Source organism: Dermacentor variabilis, chromosome 9 (genome assembly GCF_050947875.1).
Source record: "Dermacentor variabilis isolate Ectoservices chromosome 9, ASM5094787v1, whole genome shotgun sequence".
Lineage (NCBI taxonomy): Eukaryota > Metazoa > Arthropoda > Arachnida > Ixodida > Ixodidae > Dermacentor > Dermacentor variabilis.
Window position 1 is genome coordinate 33,425,998 of NC_134576.1, and position 20,605 is coordinate 33,446,602.

Below are 20,605 nucleotides of genomic sequence, written 5' to 3' on the forward strand. Positions count from 1 at the left end.
GTACGTACGTACGTACGTACGTATGTATGTATGTATGTATGTACGTACGTACGTACGCTCATTGAGACATACTTTTACCGGTTACACAGCTATCATTCGCACTCTCCGAAGAATCTTGCGCATGCTAAGAATGTGCTTATTTGTTCCTGATGCTCCATTTGTGCATTTCAAACGTAACAAATACTACGGCGGGAATATCGTTTTATTATTTGTGATAACTTGTCTTCAATATTCGAGACCTACTTGAATAGTGTTCGATATTCGATTCGACTCGCTTCTGCCACTATTCGGTTGGTCTTATTATTCGGTCTCAAACGTTACTATGCGCACTTGCCAAATAATTAAAAACGTAAATTTTAAAGAAGTCGAGCTCGACCCACCCTAGGCTGCCGATGCCGGTGCCAGATTTAAAACCGCCATCCTCCAAGAACAGGCGGGCTTGCCTCGAAGCGCACTTGTTGGGACAGCGCGCGTTCACAACGTTACCGACTGGCAGCGCGCCAGCAGGAAAGAACAACAGCAGGTGCCGCACCAACAGCTACGCGCGGTGACCGAACCTGCGTTTCGCAACAATCGCAGATGTTCGTCTGACAAGCGTAACGCGCACGTCGCAGTTTGCATGCTTAACTCGAAGCACGCACGTGGACCATTAGACACGTGGTCCTACTCAAGAAAACGCGCCTCGTGACCATGCTGTCAGCAAGTTCGCCCCGGCAACGTGAAATACAGTGGCAGCATTCGCTTACGGCCGCTACTTGCGCAAAAAACAAAAAAAAAGTCGCCATGCATCCAACCTTCGGTGACGATTGGGATTAGCAATCGACCTGATGGCGGGTGTGGAATTGGTTAGGACACGTTGGTGACGGAAACTCCCTGCATTTCTTTTTCTTTCTATGTCTTCTCGCTTCAGTCGTTGGCTACGCAGTAAAGCCACCAATTAATTCATCAATAAAAACAAAAGTGCACAATCATTGCATTCTATTGGTGCTAACATATGGGGTAGAAACTTGGATGTTAACCAGGAACGTCGAGAATAAGTTAAAGGCCGCGCAACGAGCGATGGAACGAAAAACGTTAGGCGTTGCTTTAAGAGACAGGACGACGGCGGTGTTGACGAGAGAAGAAACGGGAGTCGCCGATATTCTGGTCGGCATTAAGAGAAACAAATGGAGCTGGACAGAACGTATTATTCGTAGGACAGATAATTGGGGGTCCATTGTACTTACAGAATGGGTGCGAAGGGAAGACAGATAATTAAGCGGCGAGACGAAATTAGAAAATTTGCAGGCGTCACTTGGAATCGGCTAGCAAAAGGCAAGGGCAATTGGAGATCACTGAGAGAGCCCTTCGTTCTGCAGCGGACATAAAAATTGGTTGATGATGATGATGATGATGATGATGATGATGATGATGATGATGGTGGTGGTGGTGGTGGTGGTGGTGACGATGATGATGATCTGCACATGTTTCAGTTCTTCCGGCCAGAAAAGAACTACTCGCTTACTCCCTCTCCATCTGTCGCCCTGCAGTGAACGGGTCCCTGCTGCAATGCTGTGGCGACGGGGGCGAGAGATCACCGTCCTGCTTCCCGGTGAACGTGGCCGGCGACGACCCCTTCTACGGACCGCTGTCCGTGTCCTGCATGAACTTCGTCCGCTCCTCGGGGTGCAGCGACTGCGGCGGAGTCATGCGTGCGTTGCTTGCGCTATCCACTCTCACGTTAACGTTAAAGCGCGAGGCGTTAGAGCGGTGTGAGGGTTAAAATTAGGCGACAGAGTGCGCCTTCTGCACTAAAGGCTGCTCTCGCTAGAGAAGTGAAATATATATTTGGGCCGTATACAACGGTCTAAATCGCAAAAGCTCGCATTCACCGCCTTACAATGATTTCCGGATGCATCGAGAATTGCAGCGTATCACTAGAGTGGTGTATAGATGTGCTGTACGAATTATGTAATGCGAGAATGTCCCTGTGCTGCATGCAGTGTAATGGTTCTGCGCGGTTTATACTGAATGTTCCTGATGTTATTGCAACTTGCGACAGTGCTTACTTGAACTATAAACGAACTGCAAGCGATTGCGCTATGATTTTATTCTTGGAACATTAAATGAACTGTGCAGTAACAGGTTTCAACATTTATTTACATTTTTTTATTGTGTCCATGCGTGTCTGTTTTAGTCGGTCAATCTTCATTATGTACAGATTACCCAAGCGTCAAGGAAAAGCAGGTGTCACCTATGGCGCCGACCTCTCCTACGCACACGTTTAATTAAAACAAGAACAAAAACTCGGCACCAGCTCGAACTGGCCGAAAACAAGATACGCGTGACTCAAGTGGTGTGGCATATTGTCCCCTTATTTTTCTGACATTCGCCCGCACCGCTCTTTACTACGTCACGTCGGAATTGTAATCGCGGTTCACTCGACGTCGTGTAGCGCAAAAGAAAGATGCCCGTTTGTGCAGCATACAGTTCCGCAGAATTCACGTGTAATTGTCGTTGTTCTTGTTCGTTTTTTTTTTTTTTCATGAGGACGGCGGCAGCGTTAACAGTCGCAGAAAAGGCTGGTTCCAGATTTCTGGACACGTAAACCCTCGCAAATTTTTAAACAGAACGCGCAAACCCTGACCGCACGGCACGTTAGTGCCTTACAACGGCGAGGAGAGGTGAGGTCGGCGAGATAGTACAAACGCGAGCGCGAAAAGTAATTTCCAGTTCGAATGGCATCGTTGCGCTGTTCGCTTCAGGCGTACACACGACCTGCATTCGTGCGCTTACTGTCGCCTATCTGCCTATCTTGTCGCTTCTCGCCGTTATAAGGCGCTGTCATGCCATGCGGTCTGATGCATTTAAATATAGCAACTTGTTTTATCTATACGGGCCTTAACGCGGTCAACGCTCCTGCCTTCTGGTCAAACATTTGCAGGCCTCTAGATGTTGGGCGGGAAACGTAACCCGTGCATGTTGGGACAACACATGCAGCTATAGGCATGCATTGTAACGCGCATTACCGGGACACTAACGCATCTGAGCTTGCACTCGCACGGCTTCCCGTGGCCACGGCCGAGTGCCTGGTAAGAGCGCCGAGGGCGGACCACCGGGCCACGCTGTTGTTCTTTCCGAGAAATACCGCGAACACCGCGCATGTTGCCGTCCGTACCGCAGACGAGCGCCGCTTCGTGAACCAGCAGAGCGCCTACCTGGACGCGTCGCACGTGTACGGCACGAGCCAGTTGGAGCACGACACGCTCAGGGACCCCGAGGGCAGGGAGCTGATGCTGCTCTCCGAAGGGCGCCTCCTGCCCCGCAGCCTGAGGCCCGACCGCGACGGGTGCAGCGACCCCGCGACGGCGCGCTTCTGCTTCCGAGCCGGCGACGGCCGGGTCAACCAGCAGCCGGCCATCGCCGTGCTCCAGGTAGGCGACGCGCGAGCCGGCACCGCCGTTCTTTGAGCCCGTACAAACGGGAGACGCCGTTCCAAATCGAGGAAAATTAGGAACAAGTTGCGCACATTAGCTTTTACCCTTCGTGGAGAGTGCATTGCTTAAATAATAATAAAATGATAATTGACTCAAATGATTTGTATTGAAAATAATTACCTGGTAATTGGTTTTCTGAACTATACACAGCTGGAGAAGCTCCCTCCAAGGTGTCAAAAGCGCAAAAAAAAATGTGCTTTGCTTTAAGTTTGCGGCACAGTTCAGTGTGCCAAACATTGTACGTATGTCTTCCTGAGCGTATATAAGCAAACAAATCAGTCCAAAAGCTCTACAAGAGGTATGCGTGCAGCCGGCACGGAAATGGCGACGATGTTTGTTTTCTCATTGGTGGTGAGGCTTCCGGGTCGTGCCTAGGCCTCCGAGATCACGTGCTCGCTCACCAATCTCGAAAGCCACACTGGCGCCTTTCTATGATTAAAACGGGAAAAGCATCCGTGCACAATTTCGTGCGAAAGGTGCTATCGCATTTCTTACAGCTATCATTTGCGCAATGCACAGAGCCTTTCCGACACTTCTTAAGCCGCATTTATAACCCTCTCTGGCGACTGTTAAGATCTATGCATGTAATATAAATGACTTTCAGAATGGTGTATGCATAATTTCGCCAAATCATATACCGCTTTAACCCCTATGTCCTTTAAGATTCTCTTCTACTCATCCTCACTCCTTTCTCCCACTCCATCTGTAGGGTAGCCAACCGAGCACGTCCTTGGTTAACTTTCCTCCCGTTCCTTCTTCATTTCTCTCCCACTTATAGTGACCTTGCAAACACTGCGCATGCTGTACCTTTCGCGCAGTTGTGCGAAATGGCCTGGAATGAAACCTGGACAGCTTTCACTGGAAAATGAAAACTGAGTTGCCAAAAACCCTATGCACTTGTGCCAAATTTCTTAACAGCGCGTTCGTGCCCTGTCCGATGAATTGCTGCAGATAGCGTATGCTCGCCAACACAACCGCATCGCCCGGCAACTGAAGAAGCTGAACGCCGGCTGGGATGCCGAGACTGTGTACCAGGAGGCCAGGTAGGCACTCTGCGCGAAGGCTTTATCATTACTGTGCGCTATGGCACATTGAGAAAATAAATTATGCAGATCCCACGCACTGTGGGAATTGATGTAAGAGAAGCTTTCTGTGCTGGTTGTTTTGATTGGCGATAACTAGCGGTGATTTTGACAGCGAAAGCTTAATTTCTTCAACCGTTAGTCTAACACGAGAGTGGTTAGTTGATGTTAAACGTTACCTTGCGTCCACCACTGCTGTTTGTCTGCGTTGTTCACAGAACACACTGGGAGAGGTCTTTCTTGAGGCGGTGTTGTGCGCCATACTTGATAACCTCTGAGAGAGTTGAGCATATTCTTGCCTCACATGGTACATCGTATCGTGGCATCAACAATAAACTTTAATTGAATTATGGGGCTGTACGTGCCAAAACCACAATCGGAATATGAGGCACGTCGTAATGGCGGACTCTGGATTAATTTTGACAACCGTGGTGTTCTTTAACGTGTCCCAAAATCTAAGTGCACGTGCGTTTTTTTAATTCGGCCCCGTCGAAATGCGGCTGCCACGATTGGGATCAAATCCACGGCCTCTAGCAATGCCATAGCCGCAAAGCTACCGCGGCTAGCGTGTTGATTTGACGGTCGACCGCTTCCGTAGTGTCGCCTGGACACTATGGTGCGCTTTAATTAATTGCGGCTCTGCTTCTGCACGCCCTGCTTCTGCATGGCATATTTGCATGGTGTTTTTTTTTTCTTCAGAAATAGCAGGAACGTACGGTACCGTACCCTGAACTTAAGCTTATCCAGTTTCCCTGCAACGGCTCTCGTGTAGTAGAGGGGTTTCCTTGCCGTGTCACGTCACTCCCCCCTCCCCCCCCCGACCTCCCACCTCTCCTCCCTCCTTTCTACAGTTCTATCTACGTCCCCTCTGGACTCGCACGTTAGTAGAAAGGGAAGCGCTGCAGTTTCTGCAGTGCTCTTGAGGGGGTCACGGATAATTACAGCTGTTACCACTATTCTAGAAACTCGCTTTCGCGAGTTTCTAGTTTCGTGAGTTACTCCATGCGCTTGCCGAGCACTCGCGAAAGCGAGTGCTCGGCAAGCGCATGGAGTAAAGGCACTTCGTTGTTTTGCCTCTTTCGAGCTACGCATCAATCCCTCCTTTTAGCACTTCGTCATCCTGTCTAGGGTAACCAACCGTGCTGGATTTAGCAGGACAGTCCCGACTCTCAAGTAAATGCCCAAAGTACCGGTATTAATTGACCCGGTTGGGACGACCAAATGTCCCGACTTAAGCTTTTTTATGGACACTCCAGGCGCATTTCTGCCGTCTCCGTCACCATGAGGTTCCGTATAAAGTCTGAGGGCGTCAAAATCGTCGCTGCGCGCCGTAATGTTATATGTGCAAATGAAAGCGTGCGAGGGCGAGCCGGCGATCGCGGTTCAATCTCGGGTGCGCAACGGAGGAAGGCGGGGAGGAAGCGCGCCGTCTTCCGTCGCGCGCGAAGCTCCGGGGGGAGGGTATAGTGAGGCGGCGCGCCTTCGACTCCGGGCGACCCGCGCGGCCTCGTGCGCCCGCCCAGGCCACTGTATCTTGCGAGCCATCTGCACCGGGGCAGAGTCCGTCGTGCGCTGCGTTTTCGAGGCTTAGATCGTGTTGGGCGGGGGGGGGGGGGGGGGTATGCAAGAGGCAGCATAACGGTGAATTCACTTGCTCCTGTTGGCGCGCTTCCGCAGTCCCAGCGTTTTGACAGCGAGTTTTCGCGGACATTGAGCGAAATGTGTTCATGTTTGCTTGTGCGCCTGTGACACTATGCTCGTTAATTTAGTTAGTATGCCTATGTTTATAAGTACATACGGCCTATAATACTATTGTCCTTACTTCGTATAGCTAGCTGTACACTAAATTCGCTATCGCAATCGACGCTTCGCCTGTCGGGCGAAACTGCAACTTTTTTCTACCGAATAGAAATCAATAAATAATATCTTTTTAACTATGCCCGATAGCTCAGTTGCTTAATCTGTTTTGGGTTCTGTTACATTGTCGTAAATATAAAGGTGGTTTTCGCTCTTTCTCATACTTCTAATTGTGTTGCGGGGCCTAACTGCTCACGCTATACCTGTATGAGTATTGGCAGCTTTGTTAGCGAGCCAAATACTCTACCTTGATTGTTGTGAATTGCGACACGGCAGGACTAAAAATATTTGTGTAACTTCATTGCAAGTACAGGCTGGTGGCCCCAGGCCCTGACAAGCTGGATAGCAACCAGATCGCCCCCTCCCCCTACCCCCACTGCCCTCCTCCCCATCCCGACTTGGTCCACTCCAGATTTGGCAACCCTGCTCCTCCGGTTCCCTGTAGCACGTTCTTTGCGGTCTCCTGCGCAGGCGCGTCTTGGTGGCTCAGCACCAGCACATCATCTACACCGAGTACCTGCCCTTGCTGCTGGGCCGAAGCTTCCCGCCCATCCCGGGACTGCGCAGCCGCTACGACGCCCGGCGTGACCCGTCGGTGCTGGTGGAGTTCGCGACAGCCGCGTTCCGCTTCGGGCACGGCATGGCCGACCACTTCTCCCTGGTGGACGAGCACTTCAGGGGCACCCTCTACTCGCTGGCCGACCACTACTTTCTGGTGGACGATCTGCACGAGAGGGTGCGCCCGCGCGAGTGATTTACGCAAAGCGCCCATTGTCAGGGGAAACGCCTCGTTTGTCTTCGAGTCATCGCGAGGGCGGCATTTATCTTTTTTCCCCGTGGGCAAAGTACGCACGCCTTACGCGACGCTCAATGCGGATATTTATCATTCAAAAATTAGTCTGCTAGACATCGTGCAAAACGTAATCTGATGAAGTGCTTGAATACGCATCCGATGCTTCCCCGAACAGGGTACGTACGCCTGCAGTGTGTAGCAATGCGTGATCTCCACATCCTTGATTTTTTTTTTTATTCAAGGTGTAAAAACGGCGCTACTTGGATGACATTCTTCCTGAGAAGTATTTTTGCAGTGCACCGAGAAAGAAGAAACAGAAAAAACCAACAGTACAAGACGCTTTTCTTTATTTGTTTTCCGCCGTCCCTTATTTACGCCATTTCTACGTTTACGTTTATTTGCCTTTTAAACCAAATATCTTTCTTCACCGCTTTCGCCAGTTTTCGTGGTCTCTAGTAGAGCGACTGGGCTTTCTCCGCCGATGCAAAGACGCGCGCTCTCGCTCTACCGAATTTCGGGTGGCAGTGAGGTCGTCTCCGATGTCCGTTGCGCGTCTGTTATCTAGATGCGCCGTTACATATCTTCGCTTAAAACGACTCCCGCTGAATGTACAATTTGCATGATCTTAAAGCGAATGGCCGGAGGAGTATCTGGCCTTCGCGGTGTTAAACGAGCGGAGAAAAACAAAGAAGCGCAGCTGCGCAGCCGTTGTCGTGCCATCGTCGTCGCGCCTTCGCCGTTCCGTTGTCGTCTTGCCGTCTGGCTCATGCTGCCGCCGCCGTCGTCTAGCTCAGCTTCTATTTAAGCTTGATCGAGACGAGCTCCGCAAGCAATTCATTCGTGTCACACTCACCCTATTCAGTCGGGCAAAGCGTTTTCTCGAGGCTGCGTTTGCAGTAACTTGACCGAACTACGTAAACCATAAGTGAAGACAATGAGGGGCAATAGAGAGTTTTTGTTTAGGGGACGCAAGGCGTTGGGGCCCCTTGCGCTTGGTGCGTTTGCGTTTGCGTACGCAAGCAGAAAGACGTTATGGGTTAGCGGCCCCAAACGCAAGCCGCAATGAGGTCGCATGCGCTCGCAGCGCCATCAACGTTGGATCTTTGCTGCGTTATGATTTTTTAAAACATTAAATCAAGCATATGAAGTAAAGCACATAAAACTATTCTTATTAAAAGCAGTTAATCGAAAGGTTTAGAGTGTCCGGTAGTCGGGCAAACGCAGGCTGGGACGTTGGGGTGGAGCCATGAACGGGAGCGGTCTGCATGGTGCAGCTACCTGGTGGCGCAAAGCTCAAATATACAAAAAGAGCTAATATTGCAGTAACCAAGTGTATTTTACTTTGCTACGGGTATAAATTTTTGGCAACAACACAATTACGCCAGTGCCGAAAATTTACACCAGCAGTGAAATGGAATAGCCTTGTTTACAGCAATATTAACTGCTTTTGTCCGTTTGAGCTTTGCGCCGCCAAGTGGATGCCAGGGTGCTCCCGTTTATGGCTCCGCCCCAACGCCCCAACTGCGTTTATCCGAATACCGGACACGCTAAACCTCTCTAATATGTATAAAAACGACGTCTGTCGACACTTGCTGAAATATTTATTAGATTATCTACCCGCTAGCTACTCCGACACCGCGAGAGTCACGTAGATAACGTGACCACTTAGGGGCAGCGATGTTTTCGGCCAGCCAAACAACCCAAGGACGCAAGTAGACGTAGCGGTCTGCGCATGCGCAGTACCGTCGCCCCTAGTTCTTGCGTCCCCTAAAATAAAACTCGCTGTCTCTTTTTTTTTTTATCCGTGTCTTAACTGCAGCGTCGGAACGTGGGTATGACGTCAGGAATTTCAAAGCATCTTTCATTGTTGGGGGGGGGGGGGGGCAGCGCAAGGGACGAAGCTAAAGACAGCGGTGCGACATCATATGCGGCGCCGAAGTTCAATGTATATATTTCAATGAAGGACGATATTGTTCTTGTCTTTTGCGTGTCTTGCCGCTTTTTGCTGCTGATTAATTGATCGGAAAACACGGGAGGCGCCCAGCGCGCATATATATATATATATATATATATATATATATATATATATATATATATATATATATATATATATATATATATATATATCAATGGCATTTTGTCGCCTCGCTTTCTTCTTTGTTGTCCCTAGCATTGCGCCAACCTTAACTTGCCCATTTTTCTACTCTTCGAAGTATCTCTTGGTATCTTTGAACCGTTTTTTTTCTTAAGGAGCTGTTTTAGAAAATCATAAGATTCAGTTTTGCTACCTCTACGATGCAATGTGACCTATGCCTTTCGATGCGCTTTTAACTAGTCCCGAATGGGCGCTGTGCAAATGTCATGAAGTCACAAGAACTAGTCCTGGCAAAACTGTTGTTTTCGGTATTCGTGAGGTATTATTCATCATTTTAACTCAACTAACCACTCTTCTTAAGTTAACTCAGCTTAGATATAACTCAGATTTCACTCGGATTAGATTTAACTCAGCGGTTACTAAAATATATGGAGCTACTGCATGGGTATCTGGATCGAAAACTGTTATGCGCAGGCACAGTTGTTACAGCGACAGCAAGATAATGATGAGACCTGAGGCCAATGAAAATTCCGGCAGAATTCCACGGCACGGTGGGTGTTGGCGTTAATGCGATATCGAAGAAATGTAGCCGCACACAGTATTGACAACGCCGAAACGCGTCTTGTGTAAGGCTCTATACAGCCGGGCTGCTCTCTCGCGCATCATTCGTGACATGCTGCTCCATCTAGCGGCGCCGCTGCGAAGTACGCGCTTGCCGCGTGTATGAATGTACATTTAACAAGATTGTCTTGGTATATATGACACGGGTTCGATGACGCTCAGCATTGGATAAATTTTAAAGGATCTTAAACGATGTGGCAATACCCAATAGCACGTACCCAGTGACTGAAGTTGACGTGCAACAGGTTCCATAAATTACGCCACATGCCCAGTGTCACTTACTCAGGAACCTAAGATGGCCCAACACTTTATTTCGAACACATTCTTCTCCGTACAGCAGTCCCATGCCCTACCCCTCAGACGATTGACTACTTAGGGACTCAGTTTCGTGTCAGAATGGTAAGAAATAAACATGGAAGCATTCCTAAAAGTGCGTGAAGTACCCTAAAAACGCTAATCGCATTAATATTAGGAATAACACCTCACGTTTGAAAGGCCCTCCGCACAATACCACATTCAAAGATAATCAAGGCCTCGCTATGATGTCCCTAATGCGAAGCCTGCCCTGACCAGCACCACACATCACGGTTATGCCGCGCCTCTTTCCTTCAGGCCTTCAGTTCACCCGTGCACCGGACTGGCTTATTCTCTCGCCATGTCTCAGAGAACTCGACGCCAGCTTGTGGGCTACGTCCAGAAAACTGCTAAAAGGTGCCGCTAGGCTAGGTAGCCCTGTAGTGAGGACTCCCTATCATGGCGGCGCCTTCTTACACTAAAGGGATGGTTTGCTGGGTGATTTGGTATTGCATTGTTGAGGCAAGTTGCAGAATCAATAACGCAACAACAGGAAGAGCGCTGACTGTCACATAGATGGATGGATGTAAAACTTTAATGAAGGTCCTCAGGTACGCGACTCAGCGCACTGCGGGCCGCTTCCACGTTGGGACAGTCAGGCCATGCCCTTACTGTCAAATGAATAAATTTATTAAAATCAGATCTACAACCAAGGATGCGCATCCAGATAGCCCATTTCACAACCGTACAGCACAACACCTGTATTAAATGTGAATCGACCTTTTGTAAAAGAAAAGAGAACGCTTGCTTAATCCCCCGTGCCACGTCGTCTTTGTGCACAGACAGACAGATGGACGCACGGACAAAAAAACTTTATTGAGGTCCTGAGAAGCGCCGCCCCTAGAGCAGCACCGCGGGCCACTTCCATGTGGGGAAGGGGAGGCCTAGTCTCACCGCCGCATCGTGGGCTCTCTGGACAGGGCGGAGTTGCGGGAAAAGCTCCGAACTATTAATGGCAGAGCTGTACTTCTCCTCGATGACATTATTGAGTCCCCGTAACGAGGACGCCGCCAGAGCATGTGATCTAAGCTACTAACCGACCCGCAGTCCGGGTAGGTAGACTCGAAGGCGTCCGGAGCAATAATGCTGAGGAAAGCTAAACTGGGATATGACCTTGTCTCCAACATTCTGAGTGTGATTGCCTGCAGGAGAGTTTACCGTGCGGGGGCGGAAAAGCCCGCCTGCCCATTTTACTGTGCTTGGTAACTTCGTTAAAGGTGAATAAGATGTCTGAATTCCGCGTACCCATCCTGCAGACCCGCGTCCTCCCCGGCGCAGAGGGTTAGAGCGCGCACTGTTACGATTGGCGTGTAACACCCCGGGCAAGAAGGATGCTCGAAGACCATGCCTAATCGAAATGGAGGATGGATTCCTAATTTGCTATGGTTGTCTCGAGTGGTTGCCGTTCTGGCAGGCGCCCCGCAGTGATGACAGGCCTCTTTGTGTGTGTGCGACTCTAGGGGAGGACCCTTCCCGCAAGCTGTGCGACCAAGGGGATAACTTTCCGCGAACTGTCCGACTCTGGAGAAAGGATCAGCCGCCAATCCCCGACCGGACTCCGCGGGTTGCCGCCAGAGGAGGCAAGCACGTGCAACATCGCCCAGGAGAAAAGCAGCAGCCGCAAAGCAACGACGGGGACTCAGTGCATGTCACGGGACGTTGACGTGAGCAAGATCCCGCCTACGATTTTAGTGGGCCTATTTAAGGGGCCCCGCAATGTACTTTTTCAATTCATATTCTTCTTCTATATCCTATATCTATATCCTAAACAGTGCAAGTTTCGCACTAGAAATCACCTCGTCCCTGCCTGATCGCCATGGTCTACCAGACACTTGCAGCCCGCCGACAACGCCGCGCTACCCAGTAGTAACGCCGGTCGAAGTTCGAGAAACAGCGTCGCAACAGCACCCGAGAGTGAAGTAAACCAAGTGTGCGGGGAGGCAGTCTTATTGTCGACAATGTTAGAGGCTTCGACGGAAAAGGAGCCAGAAGCAAAGGCCCTAACCGCCGATCTAGGGTCTGTGTAGATTTGCGATCTACTATAGCCCAGGAGGGCTGGATCTATGGCCACCTGCTCGGCCCTCGACGGAGTAGAATTCTTTAAAGATACGGAATCGAGGATCGAACCTTTGTAATCGATGAAAACGGCAGCGAACTTGACCGAGCGGTCATACTGGGCGGCATCTACGAAGCAAGCCGAGCGAGGTTCGTCCCTAACGTGTCTGAGGAGCGCGATGGCCCTGGCCCTGCGCCTGCCAACGTTGTGCTGTGGATGAACGTTGCGAGGAAAAGGAGAGGCCTGAATGCTGGCCCTTTGGGCATCGGGGAGCTGATGTCTCCGTTCCTCAACGAGCGTGGCGTGGAGGCCGAACACGGCCAAAATCTTCCTTCCGCCCGGCTTAGACAACATCCAAGCTACCTGGGCAGATTCCTAGCTTCCTAGGGCAGAACCCCTAGATGCATGAGTCCCTCGGTGCTGGCGTGCATAGGAATGCTCAGCACCCTCTTTGTGCTCTCTCTCTCTCGATCTGACTCTTTCTTTCACTCCCCCTCCCCACGTGCAGGGTAGCAAACTGGACTCAGTCTGGTTAACCTTTCCGCCTTTTCCTTCCTTCCTTCTCTCTCTCTCTCTCTCTCTCTTTAAGCTCTTTCAATTGAAATCAGCGTGTCCAGCTTCTCGTGGCCGTGCCTAGAAAGCACTGCAAAATCTTAACACATTACACAGTGTTGCGTACTCCAGGGTAGCGTATCGTACTGCTGCCGAGTAGTAGCGGCACCTGCCTATCGAAGCTCGACCGACGTTACTTATTGGGTAGCGTGGCGTTGTCGTCGGGCTGCAGGCATCCGGTAGACCATGGAGACCAAGCAAGGGCGAGACGATTTCTAGTGCGAAACTTGCACGGTTTATTCAAAGGTAGATGAAAGAAAATGAGAAGAGCATGAAGTGTTTAAAAGTACATTTCGGAGCCCCTTAAGTAGGCTCTCTACAATCGTGGGCGGGAACTTGCTTCCGTCGACGTCACGTGACCGGCACAGAAAGAGGGTCCCTCGTGCTCTGCTCATACCGAGTCTGCTGCAAGGAGGAGGCCGTCCCGCCTCCTGGAATTGTAGACGCCTGTCCGCCTCTTCTGCGCGCTGCGGGTTCGTGGAAGTTCTGTAGTTTGTTCGAGGAAAGGGTCTCTCTAAACTCGCACGTACACACACACACAAAAGAGGACTGTACACTGCGGGGCTTTCGCCAGACCACCAGACACTCTAAAGGGTCATGGCGAATTAGGAAGTGACGCTTCATTTCGACGAGGCCTGGCGGAAGAAGGTCGGGTGAGAGAAAGTTATTTCTGCACGTGGTGCGGGACGCCAACCATCGCAGGAGATGCCATTTCTCTCACGCGCCCTTGTTCGTTCGACGCACAAGGTCGCGTGAGAGAAAATTCCTTTGTGCACGTGGTGCCAGACGCCAACCCTAACAACAGCCAGCACTGTGTCCGTCTCATCTTTTTGGTCGTGCTATTTTTCGCAGTGAGCGCCTGGATACCTCTACAATTAATAAAGTTTTCGTCAAATTATTAATTTGTTTGTTATTTCGTTCGTTCGTTGGTTCATTCGTTCGTTGCCACAAACGGATTTGGTATCTTACCTATAAGAGGCTAATTTTGCAAACTGTGCGTGCGTGCGCGCGCGCTCAGTGGCTATGGTGTTGGGCTGCTGAGCACGAGGTCGTGGGATCGGATCCCGGCCACGGCGGCCGCATTTCTATGGAGGGGAAGTGCGGAAACACCCGTGTGCTTAGATTTAGGTTCACGTTAATGAAACAGAGGTCATCAAAATTTCCAGAGTCCTCCACTACGGCGTGCCTCATAATGAGATAGTGGTTTTGGCACGTAAAACCCTATAACTTGTGTGTCTGCGTGTGTTTTCCTGGTGCGTTTTTGATTCCCCTAGCTGTGTGTCATTTGATGTATCACCGTTTGTAGTTAGTGCGACATGCGGGCTTTTCTTTTTCTTTCTCTCTCTCTGTTCCAACCGTCACACTCAATTATTTTTCACTGTGGCACTTCAGTTTTTTGTGAACTGTCATCCTGGCATTTTTCTTTCCTCTTTACTTCCCTTCTTCCTCTCTTTAATTTCTTTTTCTATTCCGCCTTTCCTGAAGAGCAGCGAAACGTAGTGCCCTCTTCGGGAGCAGTTGTGAGCCGGCTCCTTCGTTTATTTTCCGTTTCTGTGCATCGTTTTCACATCGGATTACAATGATCGTTATCATTCACGTGGACGTGGCAGCTGCAGCTGTGCCCCCATGCTCGAGTTTTTCGCTCGAGAGCCTCTCCCTCTGTCTGTCTATCGCAGGGTACGGTGGACCGGCTCATCCGCGGCCTGGTCCTCCAGCGTGCGCGCGTGCCCGGTCCGGCGCTGTCGGACGCCGTGCGCGAGCACCTGTACCGGAACGCGAGCAGCCGGGCGGGCCTGGACCTGGCCTCGCTCAACGTGCAGCGCGGACGAGACCACGCGATACCCGGATACGCCTTCTGGCTGCGCCGCTGCCTGGGACGACGGGTGCACGACTTCGGGGACCTGTACGCCTTCATGGAACCTCGCCGAGCACAGCTTCTCGCGGAGCTCTACGAGTCAGTATACCGCGACCTCCTGCAGGCGATGCAAACGACTCCCGTCCGGCGCGAGCTATCTCGGATAATTTCCTCCGTGCTTTCCTCGGCGTCATTGTTTGATGGCACCTTATAATTGGCTATACATCATCATCATCATCATCAGCCTGGCTATGCCCACTGCAGGGTAATGGCCTCTTCCGCATTTCTCCAACTACCCTGGTCATGTATATATACCAACTGACGGTGGTAGCACAGCATTTAGCGGCAGAGCTATCGATTTATCTGGCGCGCGCGTCAGCCGAACAATATTATTGGCCATAAACTACCTGGCTGAAAACATGGTAGTTCTCAGTTCCTTTATTTTCTGCAGATTCTTTATTGACAGCACGTCGTTCAGGGCGGTAAGTAAATAATTAGCTGATTGCAACAAATTAGTAAATTGGATGACATCAACAACAAAATTACTTGCGACTACTCTACTCGATTGTGAACAATATGCACTTGATTATCTTAGCGTATAGAATGACCCGCCTTTTTTAAAAACGCGATGCATGATAGCCGGCATGCTGTGTACATACATACATACATACATACATACATACATACATACATACATACATACATACATACATACATACATACATACATACATACATACATACATACATACATACATACATACATACATACGTACATACGTACATACATACGTACGTACGTACATACATACGTACGTACGTACATACATACATACATACGTAAATACATACGTACATACATACGTACATACATACGTACATACATACATACGTACATACGTACGTACGTACGTACGTAACATGATTGGCTGATAACTTATATGGTGATTCTGAATTTTCGGTGTTCAATAAAAGCTATCACCGCTGTGATTGCCGAACGACTTGATCTATATAAGCCTGCAGCCGGAGCAATCACGTCGCGGCTGCGAGAAGTGTATTACGGGAAGTTGCTTATAAGCATTTTCTTTATTAACGTTAGCGCTGAATGACTGTTGCAGCTGTGCATATGATGCCGGTGCCAGGTTTTGTTTGTTAATATATCGATAGACGTGGGGAGATGTAGCGCGCTGATATTTTTGAAACCAAGTTAAGATGTAACAAAGAAAAAATATTTCGCGCGAATCCAAACAGCATGTTTGGATTCAGAGCAAAATTATCGACCCAAGACGTACTGCTTCAAATCAAAGAAGAAGTACTCGGGAACGTCCCCAGGAGCGGGGAGAATATAATAATGGCATTGGATATCAAGGGGGCTTTTGACAATGTAAGCCACGAAGCTATCCTCACGGGCATGAACGACCTGAACTGCGGGAGGAGAGTCTACGGTTACGTCAAAGCCTTCCTTTCAAACAGAACGGCAACGATTGGCCTCGGAGGGCTCCGATCAGAGAAGTTCCTTACTCCAAACAAAGGGACGCCTCAAGGGTCGGTCATCTCCCCCACGCTTTTCAACATAGCAATGATTGGCTTGGCAAAACAGTTAAATGTAATCGACGGCATACACCATGCCATGTATGCCGACGACATCACCATCTGGGTTAACACAGGCTCGCTCCGACAGAAAGAAGAGGAGTTACAAGAGGCAGCCACCTGCGTAGAGGACTACGTCAGAGCAAGAGGGCTAGCCTGCTCCACTGAGAAGTCCGAGCTGCTGAGAGTTTGGAGAGGAAAGCAAAACCGCACAGTCCCCACCAGCGACGAGTTAAAGCTCAACGTCTACCTCGAGGGGAAGCCGATACCGGAAAAGACGCTCATCAGAATCCTGGGGATGTGGATACAGTCAAACCAACGCTGCACCCACACCCTCGCCCTACTCAAGGCATCCACCCTACAAGTGGCCCGCATGATCACGCGCATCTCACACAGACGCCACGGTATGCGAGAGGAGGACACACTCAAGCTGGTCAAAAGCTTGGTCGTCAGCCGAGTGGCATACACCCTTCCATACTACAATCCCATCAAGAGTGAGGTACAACAGGCGGACGCGATTCTACGCAAAGCCTACAAAACCGCACTCCACCTTCCCCACAACACCTCAACCGAAAAGCTCCTAGCCTTAGGACTACACAACACCTTCGACGAATTGAAAGAGGCGCAACTAGTCTCCCAACAACGCAGACTACAGCAGACCCAATCTGGCAGGGAGCTCCTGAAGAAACTAGGCTGCGCCGATCAACTTCAAGAGATACAGAGGACCGAAACAATTCCGGACGAGTATCGCAACACACTAAAAGTAGCACCCATACCCCGGAACATGGATCCCAACCTACACAAAGCACGCAGAGAAGCGAGGGCTGAATACCTACAAAAGACACTAGCACCCCAAGAAACGACAGTATACGTGGACGCAGCCACGTACGCCAGAGCAGCGGGGCAGAGCAACAGCAACGCGGTAGCAACGGTGATTGATTCGACCCTACGCGAGATCACCAGCGCATCACTACAAGGCTGTACGATAGTCGAGGCTGAAGAAGCGGCCGTCGCTCTAGCGGCAGCGGAGGGATATCGGTCTAAACGGTCTCTAACAATCCTTACAGACTCGCAAACAGCGTGCCGCAACTACCTACGCGGCAGAATAGGGCACGGAGCGCTCCGCATACTCCGCTCCGGAGACCCCATAACAGAACGACAAACAAAAGAAGAACCAATTAGGCATACGATAGTATGGACGCCGGGACACACGGGAGTGGCAGGGAACCAAGAGGCGGACAGGATAGCTCGAGGGTACACTTATTACCGAGCATCCAACATAGGCGACCTCGAGGAGACCGAACCTGTACCCCAAGACTATTCGGCGATACTAAATTACTACAAGGGCTGCAGAAAGCGGTATCCACCACCTCACAACTCCCTTAGCAGAGAGGACTCTGTCGCGTGGAGGCAGCTACAAACGGGCTCGTACCCGAACCTAAACGTACTCAGCAAAATTTATCCCACACAATACAATGACAAATGCCCCTGGTGCCACGAAACACCCACGCTGTATCACATAACGTGGGCATGCCAGAAGATAGACGTGGTACCCGTTATACCAAACCCGAGTGCGGAGCAATGGGAGGGAGTGCTCTCCAGTGATCGCCAGGTCGACCAAGAAGGTCTGATTCGGCGAGCGCAACTGGCAGCAGCATCCAGCGGAGCCCTGGACTAAGGGCAACCGACCGTTGTGCTAGAAGATGGACGATTCCATCTGAAGACCGCAGAAGACCAGCGAATCTAGAGCTGATAAAGTTTTTCACTCACTCGCGCGAGTGTGAAAATAAAAAATGTCGGCAGCAAGAAACAGCAAATACTTGTGCATCGTCGTCATCAGAGCCCCCGGCAGGACAAAGACATGTCTCAGAGATACTCGACTACTCCACGCACCATTGTAAAACGAAACCCACCAAAAAAAAAAAAACTGCAACTTTCATTACTGCATCTAAGAAATGGCGCCTTTTCTTCTTTGCCTCATCTTCTATTACTCTGACTGACAGGCGTTTACGTGTTCCAAACATCTCACAGCATGAGAATTTCTCGGTTTTTTTTTACGTGCGTTTAATCTCCAAGCCAAGCTACTGTATTTTAACATCTAAACATCGCTACTATCAATTTCATTTCCCTATTTCATTGTGCAATCCATAGCTTTCATTTAGGATTCATTTTCTTCTTTTTTTTTCCCGTTGCCGTTCTCCTAGTCATTTCCTTCTTCATAAAAACGTTAATTGATGACGACCCATCTCGTGCGTTTACATGCCCAATGAAATGCCCCGCTGTCTTTGATTCTTGTTTCATGCCTATTTCTTTCTTTTCTCTCCTATTTCCTTCTGCCGTACCCATTTTCCCTTTCCCCGGTACAGGGTCGCCACCCGGAGATATCCTCTGGTAACCTCCCTGTCTTTGGTTTTATATCTCTCACTCTGTCTGCTTCTGACTCGTGACGGTGTTCTGCAGATGTAACCGCAATCGAAAAGAGACATGTGAAAAAAGCACTATAGCAAATTTCTGGTAAAACAGTTGCGCTAGCACAACCGCATAAATACCCGGACACGTTCCTTATTATATTGTTTAGGCTGCATGTTCGGAAGTACAGACCGCCGACTATCGCGCGTGTAGCCGGTGCCATGGCCAGGTATGCCGGATGTGAGGTACTAATCTTGATGGTGATACGGCTGCTCCCTTAGGTTGGGCGATTGCAAAGTCTGTGGCCCAGTCAAGGCTGTAGCCAAGCCAAGAGAGGGCGCGCGTAGGGTCAGTAGAAAAGTAAGTTTCAGAGTATCGCATTGGTCTTCCACGCTGTGCCTCCCTCTTACTGGCTCGCGTCATTCACCTGGTTTGTCGCCGCCATAGGGCTTCCAAGCGCCGGCCGGCACGCGCTGATGTTGTGTTCTTTCCTAGTTGCCCAGCTTACTCGACCACTGGCTGCAGCGCAGGACTATAGTGAGTGACAACCTAAGAAATACAGACAGGCTCTGTCCACAAAAATGCAGTGCACATACCCTTCACCTCGGAAAAAATGTCGAGCTAGCCGGAGTCCGCTCACCGCTTAAAATGACTTTGCTCGGCTAATGGAAATGCTGGGCTAAATGAAAGTAAGAGGTAGCTGTTTCAAGACAAAATATTATCTTTGAGTCAGAATCACCCTCGAAATTTGCCCTGTTTCAACCTGAAGCTGGTGACACAAAGAGAAATCTGTAAGAAGAAAAATTACGGCATTACTGCAGAAACGATCCTTGATGATTGTCTAAGTCAATGCGAGGCATTCCTTCCGTGCACGTGGCGCAAAGCCAGGGAAACGCTCGATCGCTTGACGACCGCCACATGCGCGGGCCGCGACACCCAGACGACGTGCGACTGGAACCAGAAGTGGTCACAGATGCTAGACGCCGCAGCAAATTCGCCTTGGACAAAGTGCTTTCGAAACTACGCGTATGCGTCCCGCAAGTGACGCTCCTCCAATAGGCGCCGCTTTGTCTCGGCGGCCTCTTTAAGGCCGATCCACACGACGGACCAAATTGCTCTTTTGGACCGCGGTCCGCGCATCACGTGATAGGACGTCACCATTTCGTGCGTACCGCCATTGGCCCGCCCAAGACTGCGGCCCTCGCGGTCCAACAAATCGCCGAGGCTTTTCCCACTTCCGTTTTGCCGGCAGACTGCATGCAAACCGCAGCGATTTTGGCGTAGCCAACGAATGTTGTCCGGCAACAGATTGTCTTCAGCCACATCCAATCTAGTTTTCGGCTCAGCAAAAGCTAGTCAAGCCAGTTGTTTCATGTCCGCCGTTCCGCCTACACGTACGTGCAGCAGCTATATTTTTTAAACACCGCGTCCTCTTGGAGTGATGAGAAGGTTTTTTTTCATTTTGCATACCTCGTTGAGAAGTTCCAGGCTTTGTGGGACTCGAGCCGGAATGATAACAATGATAACACTCTGGCCGAGAGTGTAGCTGGTTGATCTGCTGTGCTGTCTGCTATGGCGGTCCGCCGTGTGGATATGCTCTGCGCCGGACCGGACCGCGGCGGGCCGTGACGTCGCATCACGTGGCCGAGCGGCCCCGGGCTTGGTCCGTCGTTCGGATCGGCCTGGTGGTCCCTCGTGGGGATCGGTCGTGTGGAGCGGCCGTTCGCTTTGCGTGCCGCTGTTCTACGGCCGCGCACATCTCGTCGGCCCATCTCTTCGCCCGCTGTCTCATCGCTTCGGTACGCA

The 20,605-nt window shown here is 50.3% G+C and overlaps 1 protein-coding gene across 1 annotated transcript in view; it reads left to right on the plus strand.

The window, feature by feature from the left end:
- LOC142592592 (chorion peroxidase-like) overlaps positions 1-20,605 on the plus strand; it is a 154,084-nt gene that overhangs the window by 81,506 nt on the left and 51,973 nt on the right. Inside the window, exons 3-7 of the mRNA XM_075704126.1 lie at positions 1,530-1,691; positions 3,163-3,413; positions 4,428-4,519; positions 6,887-7,151; positions 14,623-14,900. Coding sequence (XP_075560241.1) covers positions 1,530-1,691; positions 3,163-3,413; positions 4,428-4,519; positions 6,887-7,151; positions 14,623-14,900 — 1,048 coding nt within the window. The remainder of the gene's footprint in view (positions 1-1,529; positions 1,692-3,162; positions 3,414-4,427; positions 4,520-6,886; positions 7,152-14,622; positions 14,901-20,605) is intronic.